Source organism: Vicia villosa, unplaced genomic scaffold (genome assembly GCF_029867415.1).
Source record: "Vicia villosa cultivar HV-30 ecotype Madison, WI unplaced genomic scaffold, Vvil1.0 ctg.000077F_1_1, whole genome shotgun sequence".
Taxonomy (NCBI): Eukaryota; Viridiplantae; Streptophyta; class Magnoliopsida; order Fabales; family Fabaceae; genus Vicia; species Vicia villosa.
The window spans coordinates 1,208,470-1,227,204 of NW_026705001.1; the positions used below are offsets into that span (position 1 = coordinate 1,208,470).

General features: G+C 36.4%; 2 protein-coding genes across 4 annotated transcripts; both read left to right on the top strand.

Moving 5' to 3' along the window:
* Nucleotides 1–4,899: 4,899 nt before the first annotated feature.
* On the top strand, nucleotides 4,900–9,144 carry LOC131623717 (protein ROOT PRIMORDIUM DEFECTIVE 1-like). Of its 3 annotated transcripts, XM_058894737.1 has the most exons (4): nucleotides 4,900–6,379; nucleotides 6,809–7,147; nucleotides 7,555–7,629; nucleotides 8,039–9,144. In XM_058894737.1, the coding sequence occupies exon 1, from the start codon at nucleotides 5,004–5,006 to the stop codon at nucleotides 6,243–6,245; it is 1,242 nt and encodes a 413-aa protein (XP_058750720.1). In that variant the 5' UTR covers nucleotides 4,900–5,003; the 3' UTR covers nucleotides 6,246–6,379; nucleotides 6,809–7,147; nucleotides 7,555–7,629; nucleotides 8,039–9,144. The 3 variants fall into 3 exon arrangements, with proteins under 3 accessions (XP_058750720.1, XP_058750719.1, XP_058750721.1); XM_058894736.1 differs by having other exon boundaries at nucleotides 4,900–7,147; XM_058894738.1 differs by having other exon boundaries at nucleotides 4,900–7,147; nucleotides 8,082–9,144.
* A 3,109-nt stretch (nucleotides 9,145–12,253) lies between these two features.
* Nucleotides 12,254–15,978, top strand: LOC131623664 (protein sym-1-like). Its single transcript, XM_058894674.1, has 8 exons — nucleotides 12,254–12,593; nucleotides 12,794–12,881; nucleotides 13,068–13,162; nucleotides 13,481–13,553; nucleotides 13,637–13,729; nucleotides 13,846–13,932; nucleotides 14,851–14,931; nucleotides 15,621–15,978. Exons 1-7 carry the CDS (start codon nucleotides 12,307–12,309, stop codon nucleotides 14,929–14,931), a joined length of 804 nt encoding a protein of 267 aa, XP_058750657.1. The 5' UTR covers nucleotides 12,254–12,306; the 3' UTR covers nucleotides 15,621–15,978.
* Nucleotides 15,979–18,735: the final 2,757 nt, after the last annotated feature.

Consider the following 18,735-nt stretch of genomic DNA (forward strand, 5'->3'; position numbering starts at 1 on the left):
CAAATAAGAACTCTATGTAGCTGAGTATGACCGAACGACGTGGTGGAAGTGTGTTTCATTTATCTTTATCTTATTATTTTGCTTGAGGACAAGCAAAGGTTCAAGTCTGGGGGAATTTGATAACACGATTTTATATCGTATATTTAGCTTAAAATCCATAGATATTTATAGCATTTTCCGTTTATTATGTTAATTTATTATGATATTACGCGAGTATTTGCTTTGTTTCAGGTTTTACACTTCAATTACGACTATTTGCGAAAAGGAAAGAAAATTGAGCTTAAATGACCAATATTTATGCCTAAAAGATGAAAAGGGAGTGCTGAACTGAAAGAAGGGTGCAATTAAGGACCCAAAGGCCCAAAAGAGACGAACCAGCCCACAAAGGAACAAAAATGCGTAGCCCAAACCATGCAAGCAAGTGGAGACGCACGTCTCCACGTTCTCTTCTGACACGTCACCAAGAGGAGACGCTCGTCTCCAACTGCCCCTATTTTTCCTCCACTTGAGACGCACGTCTCAAGTCAGTCAAGAGCACTTCCTGAAGAAGCGGAGACGCACGTCTCCAAGTCCCAGTCAGAAAAGCTCCCTCAATTCACGGATTCCAACTGCAGAACCTCTCCTATAAATAGGACCTGCTATCTCACTTCCAAAGGGTCCGATTTCCTGCCAACGAAGTGCTGCCGAAATTGTACCGCGAACTGCTTTTCTTTATTCTGCTTTCATTCAACCGTTTATTTTCTCACAACGATTTCTACACTGGAAATTGTTGTGAACTTTTTATAGATCTAGCCTTACGTTAGATTTATCGTTTTATTTCCTTGTTTTTATTTTCTGCCATTTAAATTCCGAAGAACGATCCAGCCAACCTGTGGTGGAAGTTCAGTACTTGAAGATCCAGTTACCATTTATTTTATTCAGGTTTTTATTTACCGCCTTATTTATATTTGTTTGCATGATATATTATATGCCATTTAATATGCTTATTATTATGAACCGAACCGATTTATGCATGTTTAATCGTATTAATATGTCTGGCTAAATTACTAAAGGTGTCGGTATGTAAAGTAAGTTAACCGTAGGGATCCGAAATAAATTGGCTTAATTATGTTTTATTAATTATCACTTATTTTTGGTTTATATGTCTAATTTAATTAGTAAGTCTTAAAACCAATAGAGCGAAAGTTTGAGGGGTTAGGACGGTCAAAGGTTAAAATCAATAGAGCGAAAGTTTGAGATCTTTAACCAGATAGTAGACATAGGACATTAGTTTTAAGGATGGCGAAAGCGTATTAAAACTAATTGGAACTTATTTATTTTCAAAAATTGCTTTTACACTCGAGCGGGATGGCGAAAGCGTACGTTAGGGTTATTAGCTTGCTCCGAGTCAACAGAGCGAAAGTTTGAGATTAGGAGATTTAAATAGATAACAACCTCGTAAAATAGGCATTTTATTAATTACATTGTTTCCAAAAAGCTCTTCTAAAATCTAATGGGATGGCGAAAGCGTACATTAGGATTAGGACAGTAGTCTGAATCAACAGAGCGAAAGTTTGAGACGAGGATTTTTAATCAATGGAATTAGTAAAGATTTTTAATTTAATTATGCAAAAGCCAATGGACCTTCGGATTACCTTCAGTTAAACGAAATACATACTGATACCTGTCTTTTATTATTATTCTTTATTTTCTCACAATCACTTTCCCTTAGGAACAATCGAAATTTTAGTACTCCTAGCTTTACATAGTAACCTTAGATAACGGTAGATCGATTCATAGTCCCTGTGGATTCGATATCTTTTAAAACTACACGACACGACTGTGCACTTGCAGTTATCAGATTTATAGACACGTAAAGTCGCGATCAGTTACACGCGCCGTGTTACCTGACACGGGCACCCGTGTCAGGAGGCCTGGGAGAAAAAAATCAAGTTTTAAGATGACAGAAGTCTGACACGGGTGCCCGTGTTGTCTGACACGGCCCGTGTCAGCATATGACGCTGATTTTATGATTTTTTCATATTTTTTCCATGGGTTAAGCTATGAGGGCGTTTTGGGTACTTCCAACCAACCTAAGTGAGTCTGCACTATTTAGGAGAGTTGTGAAGATGAATTAGAGGACTTTTTGGACAGGAGAAGACACGATTGAAGATTGGAGAAAACAAGGGTTTGAGAGAGAAGAAGGTTTTCATGAACGGAAGCGATTGAAGATCAACTTTCATCTCAATTTTTGTAATGTCTCTATTTTATATTTTGTTTTCTTTGAACAGTATGAGTAACTAAACCCTAATGCTAGGGGGTGTCCCTGATTTGATTATGTAATGATTTTGAATTCCTGAGTTCATCAATAGATTTGTTTTCTTATTTAATTTAATTGTGCAAGGTTCTTATGCTTTCTTTGTCGGACCAACAAGATTGATTTACGGTTAACAACCAGCTGGACATCGGTTGTTAAGGTTTTTGTATGATTAGACTATAGTAGATATCACCTAGGACTAGGGATACCCTATAGTTACCGGTTAACTCTTGATAAAAAAATTGCTTGATTTCATAATAAATCTCTAAGGAATTAGGATTTAGGTTGAATGTTCAAAGGTTTTCCCGCTAAGGAATTAGGGGAAAAATATCCTAAAGGGCTGGTAATTGAATAGTATGAACTTGTTGAGGAGATCTAAATCCAAGGTTATTATAGAAATAGTCACACACTTTACCCTAGCATAATACTCATATTTGTCAAAAAGCCAATTTACTTTTCTGCTTATTTTAATTATTTTTAGTCATAATTTGCAAACAAAACTCCAAATATAGTTTTTGTTTAATTGAACCACTATTGAAACTCGATATTAACGTGCAGTCCTTGAGATCGACATTCGGGGAATTTCCCTATTATTACTACAGAGGCAAAATAGTACACTTGTTATTTTTCCGATCAGTGGCCAAAATCAAGAAGATGTTAATGCCGGAGAAACTGCTACCCCAACTGACATGAATGCTGCAACAAAAATTCGTAATGGTGATGCACAAACTGACCTGAATGCTGCAACTAAACTTGGAACTGAAACTGATATTGGTGCTACTAGTTTCCAATATGATATTGGTACTGCAACTGAAAATGATGAAGAAACTGGTGATGACAAAGGTGCTAGAAATGATGCTGAAACTATCCCAACTGCAGTTAGTCAAAAGGGGTCTTGTGTGGTTGATTCACATAAAGGACAAAGAGGCAACAAAAAGCCAACCAAACCACTTATCAAAATGAGGCAATGTGAGAGGATAAAACTGTTTTGGTTCAAAAAACCCATCACAGGGCAAGGTTCAGAAGACCAACCAATAGTGCTGCCATAAATTAAAGAAAAAGTTTTACCCAAGGACTCAAAACTTGGAGTTTCAACTAGGAACATGAAGACATGGAAGACAAGGAAGATGAGAGATTAAATGAATGTTATGTATCTGCTTCTTATGCACCATAGTGTGCTTCTTTTGTAATGAATGTTATGCACCATAGTGTGCTTATTTTGTTGTAACTTTAATGTACCGACTTTATTAATGTATCTGAATGTTATGCACCATAGTGTGCTTGTTATCTTCATTTAACTATTATAAGCTCCATATGTCCTTGTAATTGTAAATCAAATAACAGAACTTAACTGATAACAACCATATTTCCATATTGAAAGCCATTACAATATTCAAAGAACATAAATTAACAACACCACTAGAATTGCATCACACTATAAGCAATTGGATATAACATTTGAATTACATATGATAAACTAACTCTCTACCTACACTAACTTAATTAAAGCTGAAAACATAATCCAAGACAGGCCAATTATAACCATCAACCAGAAATTTTTCCTCCTTTCATTTGCAATCTTTCTCTTCTGTTTTTCCATTTTCTCGTGCATTCCAGCTCTGCATTCCATCTCGTCCACAATCTCATTAGCTAATTCTCTAAAGTATTTCTTCTCTCCATCACACTGCAAGTATCTGGACGAATTAGGGTCTTTTCCTTCAATCAAATCATCCCACAAGAACATACCACACCCATCATGCATCTCAATTGTATCATCCATTAGCACATATAACACATAAAACATAAACAAATTATTCGAAAATCAACTAACCATCATGTTCTTGCATTTCCAGAATTTTCTTCCGGGATTATCAACTGACTTGGACACCCACATCATTGGCATGTTGCACCCACACTTGGGTAAACCAACTCCATAATCATCTGTGGAAGATGCCTTGCTCCCACCCATTCGCTGTGACTTATCACCTGATGTGGAACGATATGGAAGAGGGCATACAATTGTTTTCTAGGAACACACATTTGCCCTAACGAAGAAGAAGGTTGGAGGTTGAAGAAGAAGTTGGAGGTTGAAGAAGAAAACGAAGAAGGAAACGAGATTGGGGAAATCTGGACGGATTGGGGAAGAAATAACCCTAATTATGCCATGTTGGATATTTAATAACATAACAATTTAATCAAAATGCCACGCGTGCAAATTCAACTAAAGGGGCAACAATGAGAGAATCTACATAAGTTAAGGGGGTGATTAAATTTTTTTTATAGGGACCTAAATGGAAACTCGCTAAGATTACAGGGAATTTATATATTTAACCCTAAAAATAAAAAGGCTTAATTGCAACTTTAGTCCTCCCATTTTGTCTTTTTCTTGATTTTGATTCCTCTATTTTAAAAATCACTATTTTAGTCCATTTTTAAGTTTTCTGTGCAATTTTCGTCCCACTATTTTGTTTTTTTCTGCAAAATTAGTCCCTATTCCTATATTTATTTCAATAGAAAACTCAAAAGGGGACCAAAATCGTGGTTTTAAAAATGAGGGGACTAAAATCGAGAAAAATACAAAATAGGGGACCAAAGTTGCAATTAAGCCAAATAAAAATCAATATAATAAAACCCTCCCAACACCACCGCCGGCGCTTCATTAGTCGCCGTGCACCGCCACCTTCATGTCCTCCGACCCAACAATGAAATGAATCCACTATCAACCTTCAGATACAGAATCTTCCAATCAACAACAACTCCATTCTCACCCTTTTTCCTCTTCAATCAAAAACGATGGAAAAAACCCGTTATTTCAGCGCAAACTCGTTTAGAAGACCGAGTAAGAGACCCACACTTCGACAAACTAACAACCCATTTCAAAAAACTCAACGTTGTCCTCAAAATCCACACCCTCATGTCAAATCGAAAACGCGGTTCTTTCGTTTCGCTTCAGCTCATGTCCCGTTGGAGAAACATCCTCGGACTCAATGTCACTGTCACTTGCTTTCTTCAAAAATACCCTCATGTTTTTGACCTCTTTCTTCACCCTTTTAGGAGGAACATGTGTTGTAGGATCACGAGGAAGATGAAGGAGTTGATATTGCTGGAAGAGGTTGTTGCGAAAAGGTGCGAGCTTGAGACTGTGATGAGGTTGAAGAAGTTGCTTATGATGTCGTTGAATGGTACTCTTCATGTGCATGCTTTGAGGTTGATGAGAAGAGAATTGGGTCTTCCTTGTGATTTTAGAGACTCCATTCTTGGGAAGTATTGTGATGAGTTTAGGTTGGTTGATTTGGAGATTGTGGCATTGGTTGGTTGGGACGATGAATTGGGAATGGCTTGTGTTGAGGAATGGAGGGAGAGAGAGTATAGAGAGAAATGGTTGAGTGAATTTGAGACCAAGTTTGCTTTTCCTATGAATTTCCCAACTGGGTTTAAGATTGAAAGAGGGTTTAGGGAAAAGTTGAAGACTTGGCAAAGGCTTTCTTATACGAAGCCTTATGAGAGGAAAGATGTAAAATGTGGCAGAGCGCAACGCTATGAGAAGAGGGCGGTTGCTGTTCTTCATGAGCTGTTGAGTTTGACTGTGGAGAAAATGGTTGAGGTTGATCAGTTGGCTCATTTTCGAAGGGATTTTGCTATTGAAGTTAATATGCGCGAGCTATTGCTTAGGCATCCGGGGATATTTTACATATCGACGAAGGGAAACGCTCAAACTGTTTTTCTTAGGGAGGCTTATGAGAAAGGAGGGTTGCTTGAGCCTAATCCGGTGTATGAAACTCGTAGGAATATGTTGGAGCTTGTGTTATTAGGACGCATGAAAACCAAACAGTTATTAGCTTCTAATGAATTTAAAGAAGAGAGCAACACTGTCGTTTGTAAAGTAGATGGAGGTAAAAGAGAAGGAGATTGGGCGATTCAATTCTTGGAGGGTTGCGAGAAGAATTGATCCTCGTGAAATTCTGACGGTAGCAGAAACTACATATCTGGAGAGTTTGCTAAATAGTGTTTTGCTTGTGACCATAACAAGTGCTATCTCTTCAACTAGCTCTCATCAATAGAAAAAGCCCAGAATTAAACCAAGTAAGGATACAAGTAGGTAGTTTCATTTTCCTATTGATTGGTTCAAAGCATAGCCATGTGATGCTGAAAGATTAAAGAATATGTGCTTGCATTCAGCGGTTCAAGATTCCATCCTTTTTAAGAAATGGAGCTTGGTTGCCTTGTTATCTTTTAATTTGCTCTTAGCTTTCAGCAAAAGTGTTCCTATTTGCTTTGTTTGCATAGTTGGGTCTTCCAATTCTATATGTAACTATTCTTCTTCTTACCTGTAGTATGGTTAGTTGGTCAATAATATTCTTTTTGATGGAAGGAAAATTCACCTTTGCTAGATTTCTATATTAGTGATCAGATAATACTTTGATGTTTTCACTACATAATCACTTTCATATGACAAAATCAGATCAGTATTTTAGAAAACAACAACCTTATTCTTGATTGAAACCGGTGCAGGTCTGTGCACAATTCTCGGTTGGATATTTGCCTATCTTTCATTTCATAATCCTTTTGTTATCTGGTTGTTGTCTGCTCCCAAATCACAAAATTCCAATTGCACTGTAGACCGCAAGGAGACTCCTAACTCAAGAACTAAGCCCACTCCGCACGGCGATTCCTTCTACGATTTTGGTTGCCTCGCTCTTTGTTTATCCCAAATCACTCCCCATTTCTTCCCAATATTCTTCGCGCATCATCTCTCCTCTTTGTTTATCATTTTTCAATGTCTCTCCCAAATAGTACAAAGCCGTTGAGGAAGAAATCAAGTGATTGCTGCTGCCAATTTGTCTTTCGCAGGTAATACCTCTGTTACTTGCTTATTTTGTCTTTCTTATCATGGATTAACATGTCACCTTGTTTTGCAATTTTGAGTGGACTGTTTTATGCCTAACATGCATTATGAGAACTGCATTATCATTCACTATGTTGGGATCATGCATTATATATGTTATTGTATTGTTTTTAATGGAGCTTAATTGGTGTAAGAATCTGGAATCATGGAGAGTGTGGAAAATTAATCCAAAATAAGCCATTGGTAGGATATATGTGACACTTGGTTATCAAATAGGCTACATATTCTGTGTTAGTCTTTAGTTTGTGCTTGAATAATTATTGGCATCAACTCCGCATTTTCTCTGCCCTTCTATCTTTTATGTTTTGATTATATGAACTTTGGACTATGCTAAATCTATGTTGTTTTATAGATTGACGAGCTCGCGCAAAGGGAGATTATGAATCACAGATCCTTGAGCATCCAAATATCATTTGATTTTAAAGAGGTAAATATTTTTGGCCTCAATCAATTGAGTATAAACTCACAGACTTAAGTGTCGTTATGCCTTCTGTTTCATGTGAGAATGTACTGTGTCTGTGGTTCTATTTTATTTGAACTTGTGGTTGGTTGCTCTGTCTTTAGCAAAAATCAGAAATGGAATCTCACAATCTTCAGACCCAACTCAATCCCCTTATGGCAGTTGATCCTTCATATTTCTTGAAAATAATGAAAGCATATTAAAAGTAAAGGTGTTTCAGTTTTGTGTTTCTTTGATCAAACACTAGTTAAAAACCCGTGCATCCGCACGGGGAAGATCATTGATATTTTAGATCATTTGATAAATATTTACTTAAACAAAAATGTATTACTGAATTTTAAGTCTAACATATAGTTCAATTTTGCATTGAATCTAGATATGACTGACATGTATAATACAATGATAACCATGAAATGAAGAGAAAAGCTGCAGCGTACAACAATAAAGCAAGCTCCGCCAGTATTCAGTCTTCAAAGAAGCCTACCGAAAATCCTAAAGCAGTTGCAAAATTTGAGTGGCAAGCAAAAGTGAATTCTCCTGTTGTTGAGGATGCAATTGATAACTTCACTAGACATCTGGTTTAAGAATGGATAACAGATCTTTGGTACTCTAGCTTAACACTGGACAAAGAGGCTCCCGAGGAGTTGGTGCAACTGTGTACTTGGTGAAATTTCGGGACGCATGCGAAATATAAATCTGATTGATTTTTTGCGAAGGGATCTTGTTAATCACATTAGCACTCATTTGGAGCTGTATCGTGCTGCTATCTCCAAGATTGAAAAACAACAAACAGGTTCATTAACAATTGAAAGTCGAGATACAGAACTAAAAATTGTGTTGGCTGCAGAAAACAAATTGCATACTGCTTTATTCTCTTCTGGATACAGCAGTCAATTCACTAAATGCATCCTTTCATACAGACAAAAATGGCTCAACTCGCTCTTCAGTTACCGCGTATAAAGATGATGAGCACAACCACATTAATATGCATACTGAGTGAATCAGAGAGCAATACTTCATATACTTCTGAAGATGATGAAACTAGTAATGTTACAGGTCTCAATTCCCCTGGAACTAAGGTTTGGGATGGAAGAAATAACAGAAACCAGACTGTTTCTTATGTTCATCACCCACTTGAAATTTTTGATAACCACAGTACAAAGAAAAGGAATAAGAACCTTCCCGCTACCTGAGATCATTCAGAACTTAATCTGGCAGTAAAAGGTCTAGATCAACCGATCACAAGACACAAATGTGGCAGGAAGTTGAGAGATCAAGTTTTTTATCTAGTGATGGTCAAGGCATACTCGGCTCTTCAAAATCACATGTGAATTCTGACGAGTCCTCCCATGAGATCGATTTTGAAAGTTTGGGTAGAATTTATAGTGGAGCAGCTGCCATCTTCTTCATCCTCTATATCTGAACAAGAATCTTGTAGTTTGGCTGTTAATCCTCTGTTAAGTTCTTCTTCTTCTTCAGTAGATTTCTTTTACAAGTTGGGATGGTATAAAAACCTATCCTAGACCATTTGTTGTGGTTCCTGCATCGTCCACGCTTCGGGTTCATTGAAACCCAAGCGTGAGTGGGTGTTTTGTCAAGCTCGAGTATCGTTCACTCTCGTTCGACAACAAAGGGAATATACAGTTCACCAACTTTGAACTGAAGACAGATGCAGATTTAGAAGTTGTGTGGAGTATTTTTCACTGTTATTGAACAAAGGGTCCGATTTAAGTGGATGCGAGATTGCAAGATCCATCGAAGATATTATCAACATGTTGCAACGTCCTGAACTATCCGTTTATAACGATATGTAATGTTAAATTTCCAATTATCAATTATCTATGTAATATTGAGTGTTTTAATTTAATATCAAGTTGTTATGATTTGTAGAGATTAATATATTGTCTATGTTTTTTGTTTTTCATTTGAATTATCAGAGTTATTTTCGGATATACATCTCCGAAGCATATCAAATATAATTTTGGACATGCATCTTCGAACTAAAATCAAGTATAATGAAGAATTGGTGCGTCCGGAGATGCATTTATGAACTCTAGGGACAATTTTGATTTTTCACCGTGGGTTAGCTATGCATGTGATATCGGGATTAGAGTTTCTCGCAAAAACTGTTGCGGTTAGATTCTCTAATCATCATCTGATTCTGAAAGACCCTGTGTGGGAATCAGAAATTGATTCCTATTAAATCTCACCACTGAATCTTTCCATTCCAGATCTTCATTTCTCCGACGATTGCATCTAATGCAGGCAATACCAAAGATTCTCGCACCAAACTGCATCCTGATACTCCCTATCGACACCGTTGGGGAAGATTAGTTCGATCCAACTCAATCTCCCTCGTCAACTGCAAAAATAGACGCGTTTGCTAACGAGAGACCGACCTTAGGACCATTCCCTCAAGCTTTGGGGCAACTCAAGTTCCCGATTGTGGAAATAGATTACTTCACTAAATGGATAGAAATAGAGGCGTTATCAAACATCGGCGAATATCTCAAATATTTTCAAAGGGAATACCATGGCATTGTACGGAATTCCCCATGCCATTGTAATTGATAATAACACACATTTTACTGATTGAAAATTTAGAGCTCTGTTGGAAGAGCTAAAGGTTAAACAACATTTCAAGTTGGTGGAACACCCTCAAACCAATGGACAAGCTGAAGCTGCCAATCAGTTAATTCTCAGAAGGTTGAAACAAAGGTTGACCGCGACCAAAGGAAATTAGGCGGATGAACTCCCACACGTTTTCTAGGCCTACAGAACAACGCCATATTTGACCAAAGGAGAAACCCCTTTTTGATTGTCATATGGAATAAAAGTCGTCATTCCCATCGAAGTTAAAGAATTAAGCTAGAGGACGACTCACCCTCCGATCAAAAAGGGTGATTCTAAAGCAATTATAGAAGAAGTATACATGCTAGAAGAAAAAAGGAACATTGTTGCCTTGCTGAGCGCGATCGTAAAGCAATTAACAACAGCTAAATATAATAGGCGAGTGAGATCCCTAGAGTTCGAGTCGGGCAACCTCGTATCGAGACGCGCCATGTAGGGAAAAAATGTCAGGGATGACAAATTAGCATTCAATTAGTAAGGATCGTACATGATCAACTCTGACACAGGAAAATGAACATACATCTTAGAAACATTGAACAGAGAACTAGTACCCCATAATTAGGGGTGCTCGCGGTGCGGTTTGGACGGTTTTGACGAAAAAAATCATCCGAACCGCAAGAGAAAAAATAGTGCGGTTTGGTTTGGTTCGGTTGGCTTTTAAAAAAAATTCGAACCCAACCAAACCAAACTAATGCGGTTTGGTTCGGTTCGGTTGGTTCGGTTTTTTATAAATATTTTATTGAGCCATACATACACATATAGATCACAACATAATTTTGTATTTAGACATTCATACACTATCAAATAACAACAAAACTCGTCATATTTTGACAACAATTTTCCATTTAATATGTAAAAATTAAATTAGACAAAAGTGGAATAGTAAACATAAAATAATAGCATAAAATAATATAAAAGTTATTATAATGAAACTAAAAATAAAAGAGACGAAAGATTAGTGAAGGTGAAAAAGAAGAAAAAAAATGTTGAGAGATTAGAGAAGAAGATGTGCGATAAAAACGAAACTGAAATACGGAACATTTACATAAAAATGAGAAAGTGAAAAAGAAAGAATATAAGAGAGTAGAGATTATAGAAGAGGAGGGAAGATGTATGTGGCAAAGAAGGTGCGATAATGTTATTAGAGATTTGAGAAGATCGGGATTGAAATTATATGTGTAAGGATGAAAAAATTGTTCGTAATCATAAGGCTAATGTATAATAGGTTTAAGTTTGCGTTGGATGTGAGTTAAGTAAAATTTAGGTTGTAACATAATGCGGTTTGATTCGGTTTACAAAATACAAACCGCAAACCGAACCGAACTGTGCGGTTTTGTTAAAAAATGACCCAAACTAATCCGAACCAAATGCGGTTTTTTGCGGTTTCGATTTGGTTTGGTTTGGTTTGCGGTTTTCTATTGGGTTGGTTTGGTTTTGATCACCCCTACCCATAATTGAAATGCTATGAAGCTTAAGAAATATTATTGTTAAGTAGTACAGCTGTATTTTATATTTTGAATGAATATAACACATGAACAATACACAACAAAATATTCCTACAATTTTAATGAAAATATAATAAACCTATAAGAGAAAAAACATACAAATTTTAAAATAACTAATTTTATATTGTCAATCAATCACCATTATATATTTTATCAAATCACACCTTTACTTTTGAATTAATTATATGATATAATTAAATGTATTGAATGATATTTATTTTACACTATGAGTTTATTATCTTCCATCTCAACCTATAACTAGTTAAGATTTAATTTTAGAGTTTAATTTATATGCATTAACAGTGTAAAATTTTACACTGTTATCCAAAACTAATAAAGTGTCTTGTAATTAAAAAAACTTATAAACTTTTTTCTCTTAATTTTAACTATTTTTTAGAGAATAATATACATTTTTTTAAGGATGTCACAAATTAAAATGACAAGCACATAAACCCCTTCCTCAAGTTAAAAAAAAAAAAACACATCGTAAAACCCTCAGAAACCAAAAATGATGTCCGGTGCATGTTGTGCACTAACCCGCACCCCCTTTCTGTCACTCCCCTCCGTATCCGTTTTCCCTCAACCCACTCCCCTTCAATTTCAACCACTCTCTTACCGCTCTCCACCTCTCTTCACTCATTTGCGCCTCCGTCATCCTCGCCTCTCCGCCCCCGCCCTCTCCAACGACGGTTCCGGCGGAACTGGTGGAACTTCCGGTAATGGCGGCTCTGGAGGCTGGAATTCTGGTGGCAATGAATCCGAAGACGGAGAGGGAAAATGGTCATTCTTGTCATGGTAAAATAGTTTATCATATCCTTAACTTTTTTGAATATGCTCTTTAGCTTAATTCATACAATTTGTATAATACTCATAGTTTAACTACATTGGTAAATTAAATTCATCATAGAATATCATAAACAGTTAAATTCAACACATTGTTAATTTAGGATTAGGGCCAGTAATTGTAATGATTAATGAACATGGCTTTACTACAGGTACTTGGCTCTTCTCGCAAAGTATCCTGTTCCTGTTAAGGCCTTAACATCAGCAATTTTGACACTAATTGGAGATTTGATTTGCCAGGTATTACAATTGTTTTCTGCCTTTTTCTCTTTCACTTTTTTTTTGTCGAATGTTTGGTGATTGTTAGATCAATCCTCTTTGATTTTGCTATCAACCTTGACACATCATAGCGGTGCAACTTGTTGTCCGTTTGCCTGCTATTTTTGTTTATGAAGTTTTTAAGTTTACTATTTTTACTTTCCGCAGCTTGTGATAGATAAAGTAGAGACACCGGACTGGAAGAGGACATTCCTCTTTACGCTACTCGGTATCGTGTTAGTTGGTCCAACACTGCATTTCTGGTAATATCCTAGAATCTGCGTTGGCATTTTTGAAAGTTAGTTGTGCTTAGAGTCTATTGATTTGTGATAAAATTTTTAAATAGTATAAAGAAATACCATTGCTTATAATAATAAGCGCAGTTATGCTATAAGTTATAATCCCTGTGCTATTGTTTTGTTGCAATAATATTGCAATTTGCAAGTACTCATTCTATTTCTTCTCCCGAACTATATTATTAGAAACCTATAGGTGCAGTTTTGTAAAAAGTTATAGCCTATTGATGAAGACGAGCAATTGTCAATTTGTTGCCTTTCTTGACATTATATTTGAATTTGTAGGTACTTGTATCTGAGTAAATTGGTTACACTTCCTGGAACATCAGGTGCACTTTTGCGGCTTGTACTTGATCAGGTGAATTATTGTCTCTTTATGTCGATCATTACTTGTGTGCTTGTTTGATATTCTAATTTTGTAGTGATGAAATTTGATTGCAGTTCTTATTTTCTCCCATGTTCATCGGAGTTTTCTTAGCTACATTGGTGACGCTAGAGGGAAGACCATCACAAGCTGTACCCAAGCTTAAACAGGTAGTGTTAATAGCTTTATTTGAGTTGTATCTGCTTGTAAAATGTTATAATCATAATGGTATTTCTTTGCTGTCACGTTTAGTAGAACTTACTCATCCCAAAATTTCATTTTGTAGGAGTGGTTTTCTGCTGTTATAGCAAACTGGCAATTATGGATACCTTTTCAATTTCTCAACTTTAGATTTGTTCCGCAGCAATTTCAGGTTAGACTGACAGACAGGACAGTATATGAAAAATTGGAAATTTTAGTTGACCATATGCATAATCGGTTCATAACTCTGAAACCTGTTAGGGGTTTTAACTTTTAATATTGCAGATAATAGCTAGTTTTCGTCCTTTAAATTCATTTGAACATATTGAATCTCTCAATGACATAGTCAATTGCTTCTAATGGAATATGATTAATTTTAAAAAGAGGAATATTCTATTTATGTGTCAATACTAAATAGACACAAAAACACACAACTCCTGTTATCGTTAGTCCAATAACAGTCTGAAATTAAGAATGCATGTTCTGTTGATTTTCCTCTTGCATCATACGACTCGTATGATACTTGGATCTTTGGATGCAACTGTTTGTTTTTCAAATATTCGAACATGAAATTGAGTGTCCGTTTGTCATTTTCTATGCGGGTGATGCTGTGACGGGGCATTCTCACGAAGGTTCTAAGTTCACACTGTCATTTTTTTATTCAAACTGAACAAGGACATTCATTTATAAGGATGTTTTTCCTTTTTACTTTGCATGTTTTCTATATTGATTACATACATTTACCCTGCATACGGAGTTAAGATGACCAATTGTCATTTCCAACACGGTATGGGGCATCACAATAGTTCTCAGATCGTTGTTTTTTTTATAACTCAAACCAAACACGCGCTTGCATTTATACTTCAGCTGGACTTAGATAACTGTTCACGATCTTGAAAAATTCACTTAGAAGTTCTCAAATGCCTGAAATGGAGGTATCTATGGTTATGATTGGTTCTAACTTGCATGTTTTGTATATTTGTATTCGTTGACCTTATTATCTATGGTTTGCCTTAATGCGTTCGATGATTTGTCCTCTCCATTTTCTTAATATTATTGGCTAATTTAAAAGGCATGTAAATAATTTCAGGTCCTTGCTGCTAATGTTGTTGCTTTGGCGTGGAATGTTATTCTCTCATTTAAAGCACACAAAGAAGTGCTTCAAAAATAGGTATATTTATGTTCCTTATCTAGCTCTATTACCTCTGTTAGCAAAAAAGAAAAACTAATTCTTTCTGATAGCAAAATGGGTTCGGTACTGCTAATCAATGGCCTTGGGCTCGTGTCTGAGCCCTAGGAATGCAAACAACATTGAGACTTTTGTTGGCCATGTGATCCTAATCCGCTCGAATACCTGTAAGACACCATCAACTGTTTCCTAAGAGCACCTCCACACATGGTTGTGTTACATATGCTGTTCCACTAAGGAACTCGAAATGCTAGGTGAAATGATGAAATAGAGTTCTGATGCGGTGGAGTGAATTTCTGCCACGATGATGCAAGGATGGACCTGCAAGGTTAGCACTCCAACACCCAAATCGGAAAGAGTATGAGGAGTGAATGAATTAAGGGTTAGAGAAAAGAATACCTCAAGTCTCACGAGGGATGTATTATATATGGGTGGCAGTTATAGACGTTCCCTGCCATTTTGGCGTGAAATGCGGGAGGCCATCCGATGACATCCGACGGTAGGCAGCAGCCTCTGGTGACTGGTGTGGATTTGGTGTGGGACCTTAGAGCAGGGTTACAATGTACCTTCGGCGTATTTTTAATAATCTTTCCGTTTTATAGCTTACATAATAATTCTCATCACCGAAATATTGAGATTTATGTCCCTTACCATTCTTCATAATTTTTCAGGCTAGGAACTTGGGAGTAGTTGCAGGAGCTGTATTGTTATGCTAATTTAGGTGAACATGAAAACTAGGTGTTGTATAAACTTGCATGTAGGCTCGAGCGCTGGAATTTAGAAACTAGATTTAGTTCTCTTTCTCTTACTCACATTAAGAGTGAGGGAAATTGTCTTTCCTATTATCTTGCTAGATGTGTGTTGCTTAATCCTGAGGGGGTGCGGATAGGAGAAAATCGCTCCCTTTTTGATTCCTTTGTTTTGTTGCTGATCTGGGCTATGTCGAGCCTTGATATTTTTTTCCCCTTCTTTTCTATGACTTCAGTTTTTATTTTATAAAAACAAATTGATATGACTTTATTTTCTGAAGGGAAATGAACATTTTAGAGACTCTAATTTCATGATCAAGAAGGCTCCGTGATTTTGTTATACCCACTGTTTATCCAACCATGCATGTATGTAGGGTAGTTTTTGTCAAAGCCATGGTGTGGTTCACAATGATTTTGATAATCAAACCGCCAATCCAAACATGCATTTTTTGCAAAATTACGATGGTTCGATGTGATTTCGACAAACCTAATGTAACACCAAATATGCAGTTAATGAAGCTACAATTCCGAATCATTTCATAAATGCTTCAAATAAATTCTATGGATATAGAACAATAGCAACTAGCATCATAGAAAATGATTGTTTCGAACATAACTGATTTTGCAGGAGTTGTAAAATATATAAGGTGGATTCTTATCTAATTTAAAAAAGATTAAATAATGTGAATTCTTATCTTCAATTTAAGAAGTAAGTTGGGTAAGGCTATTTTCAATATAAAATGTTTTAAAAATAACAAAAATTTGTACTATTTAATAAATGATTAAACATATTAAAGCTAAATGGTATCAATGTGATGGGTAGATAAATTATCTCCAATATATAAATATGTTGCAATATGTGCATATAGTAATTTTTTGGGTCCAAAAAAGAATTCAAACATGCACTCCAAAATCAATCATGAAAAGACTTCGGTAGATATTCAATGTACATGCAGAGTATGAAATACCAATCCTTGACTATGCCTTTAAAGATGTGTTTTGTTTGATTGGAGAGTGTTTTGTTTGATTGAGGTGTATGAGTACACTTATATTATTCTTAACCTCATATTCTCAAACGATATGACTATTTTAGCCAGCCCAAAAAACATTCTAACTCTTCAAAATATTTAAATTTTTTAAAAGAACAAATAGGATAACTCATAAGAGGGAGATGGAGTATATTTAACCAGTATTGCATTGGCACATCTTCGTAAAACCCTTTAATAATTTATAAGAGAATTTTTTTATTGACCCTCTACCTTCTTGGTCACCCGTGGCGAAAACTTCAAAATGTCCCTGAATTTTGGAAATGCATTTCCGAAGTCACATTTTTATGAGAAAAAAATATGGTTTCGGAAATGCACTTCTGAAAACATGTTTGTTTTTGAAAAAAACAAATTTCGGAAATGTACATCCGAAATAATGTTTTTTTCCAGAAAATAGGTGAATTCGAAAGTGCATCTCCGAATTCACCCTCCTTGAAAGAATTCAGAAATGTACTTCCGAAATAATGTCTGATACAGAAAAAAATAACAAACAACAACGATTCAATTTATTTAAAGCATGAAGATTACAAAGATCACATTACATAAAATTAAAGTTACATATTGTTAAACACGGATAGGTAAGGATGAGTCAGCATTTTGATAACGTCGGCCCCCGGTCTTTGAAGTTTCGCATCCAACTGGATCGGATCCTTCGAAGAAAATCGATCGAAAGTTGTCCACAAAACCGCTAAATCTTCGTCGTTCTTGACTTCAAATGGGGTGAATTGAACGTCTCCCTCGTCGTTAAGCGATGACGAGCGGTACTCAAGCTTGACAACCTTCCGATTTTCCGGATATTGCAATAGCGTGTTGAGCGACGTTATCAATTCCGCGAATGGTGTGTCGCGCGAGAAGCGGAATTGGAACGACATCGGATAGCCACTGGTGAAGTAGACAAATGCTAGGTGGGGGTAGGTTTGTGTCATTGGTGTTTTGTGGTGTGATGAGGATGAAAAAAATTGTGTTGTATTTATAGACTTATTGGAGTAATAATGGCCCAACAAACCTTATCTTGCATTTAGTGGATGTTTCGGAAATGAACTTCCAAAATAAGTCCAGAAACAACTATATTTCGAAAATGAACTTCCTAAATAAGCAGAAACAGAGATGAAAAATCACATTTTGTGCATTGCATTCTGTTTTGAGATAACAATAACAAATACACATAATAAATCAAGATAGACACAACATAAACAATGACAACATTAAACATACTTATATTATATATGTATTGAATCAGTTTGATTTTACATGCTAAACGACAATACATACAAAAAATGACGCGCACCGGTCATTACAAACAAAAACGGTCCGATAAAAACTAAAATTTGCCAAACCAATCAGTGGCTCTTAAATCTAAAATCGGTATGTTCTTCGACCGCTCTCTATTTTCCTCACGCTCTTGCTTCATCATTTCTTCAAACTCCGCCAATCTTTCAACGAAAGGATCCGGCCAAGTCTCCGCCTCATTTGTATGATGTGTCGTCTACTGACAAGAAGTAGCCGGTATAGGACACCCCGATTTCAAAAAAACTTGCACAAAGTGGCGCGATCTTAGATACCCGATACATATGATGCGGCTCGACGCGTCCAAAGGCGATCAGCTATGAAGTGGAAAGAATGTCTCACATAATCCAAATCTCGTCAAATCGACACACACCCGATCGTACGCACTTGCTATGAGATGGCCCATATCGGAGAATGACATCCACTTCGAAACCAGGACGATACCTCTTAGTGATAGAACAAGTGAATCATGAAGTTTATCAAAGTTTTCTTGATTTTCATAGAGTCGGGCGTAGATGTCCCTATGCGAAGTCAACTCCGAAATAAGTGCCCGTTGAATAAGAGTGTGATTTTCTTCTCCTTTTCCGAGCAAACCCGCAACGACCTGATATCCAATTGACGTCGGTGCCAACATCAACTATGTTATCAATATATTTGTGCATAAAAAGCGGCATCTCATCAATGTAGATCATCGGAGATTTTTT

Coding starts and splice junctions, on each gene's coding strand:
- LOC131623717 (XM_058894736.1), top strand. CDS start 5,004: ATGAATCCACTATCAACCTTCAGATACAGAATCTTCCAATCAACAACA.
- LOC131623664 (XM_058894674.1), top strand. CDS start 12,307: ATGATGTCCGGTGCATGTTGTGCACTAACCCGCACCCCCTTTCTGTCA. Junction 12,594..12,793: donor AAATGGTCATTCTTGTCATG/GTAAAATAGTTT, acceptor GCTTTACTACAG/GTACTTGGCTCTTCTCGCAA. Junction 13,163..13,480: donor GGTCCAACACTGCATTTCTG/GTAATATCCTAG, acceptor TTGAATTTGTAG/GTACTTGTATCTGAGTAAAT.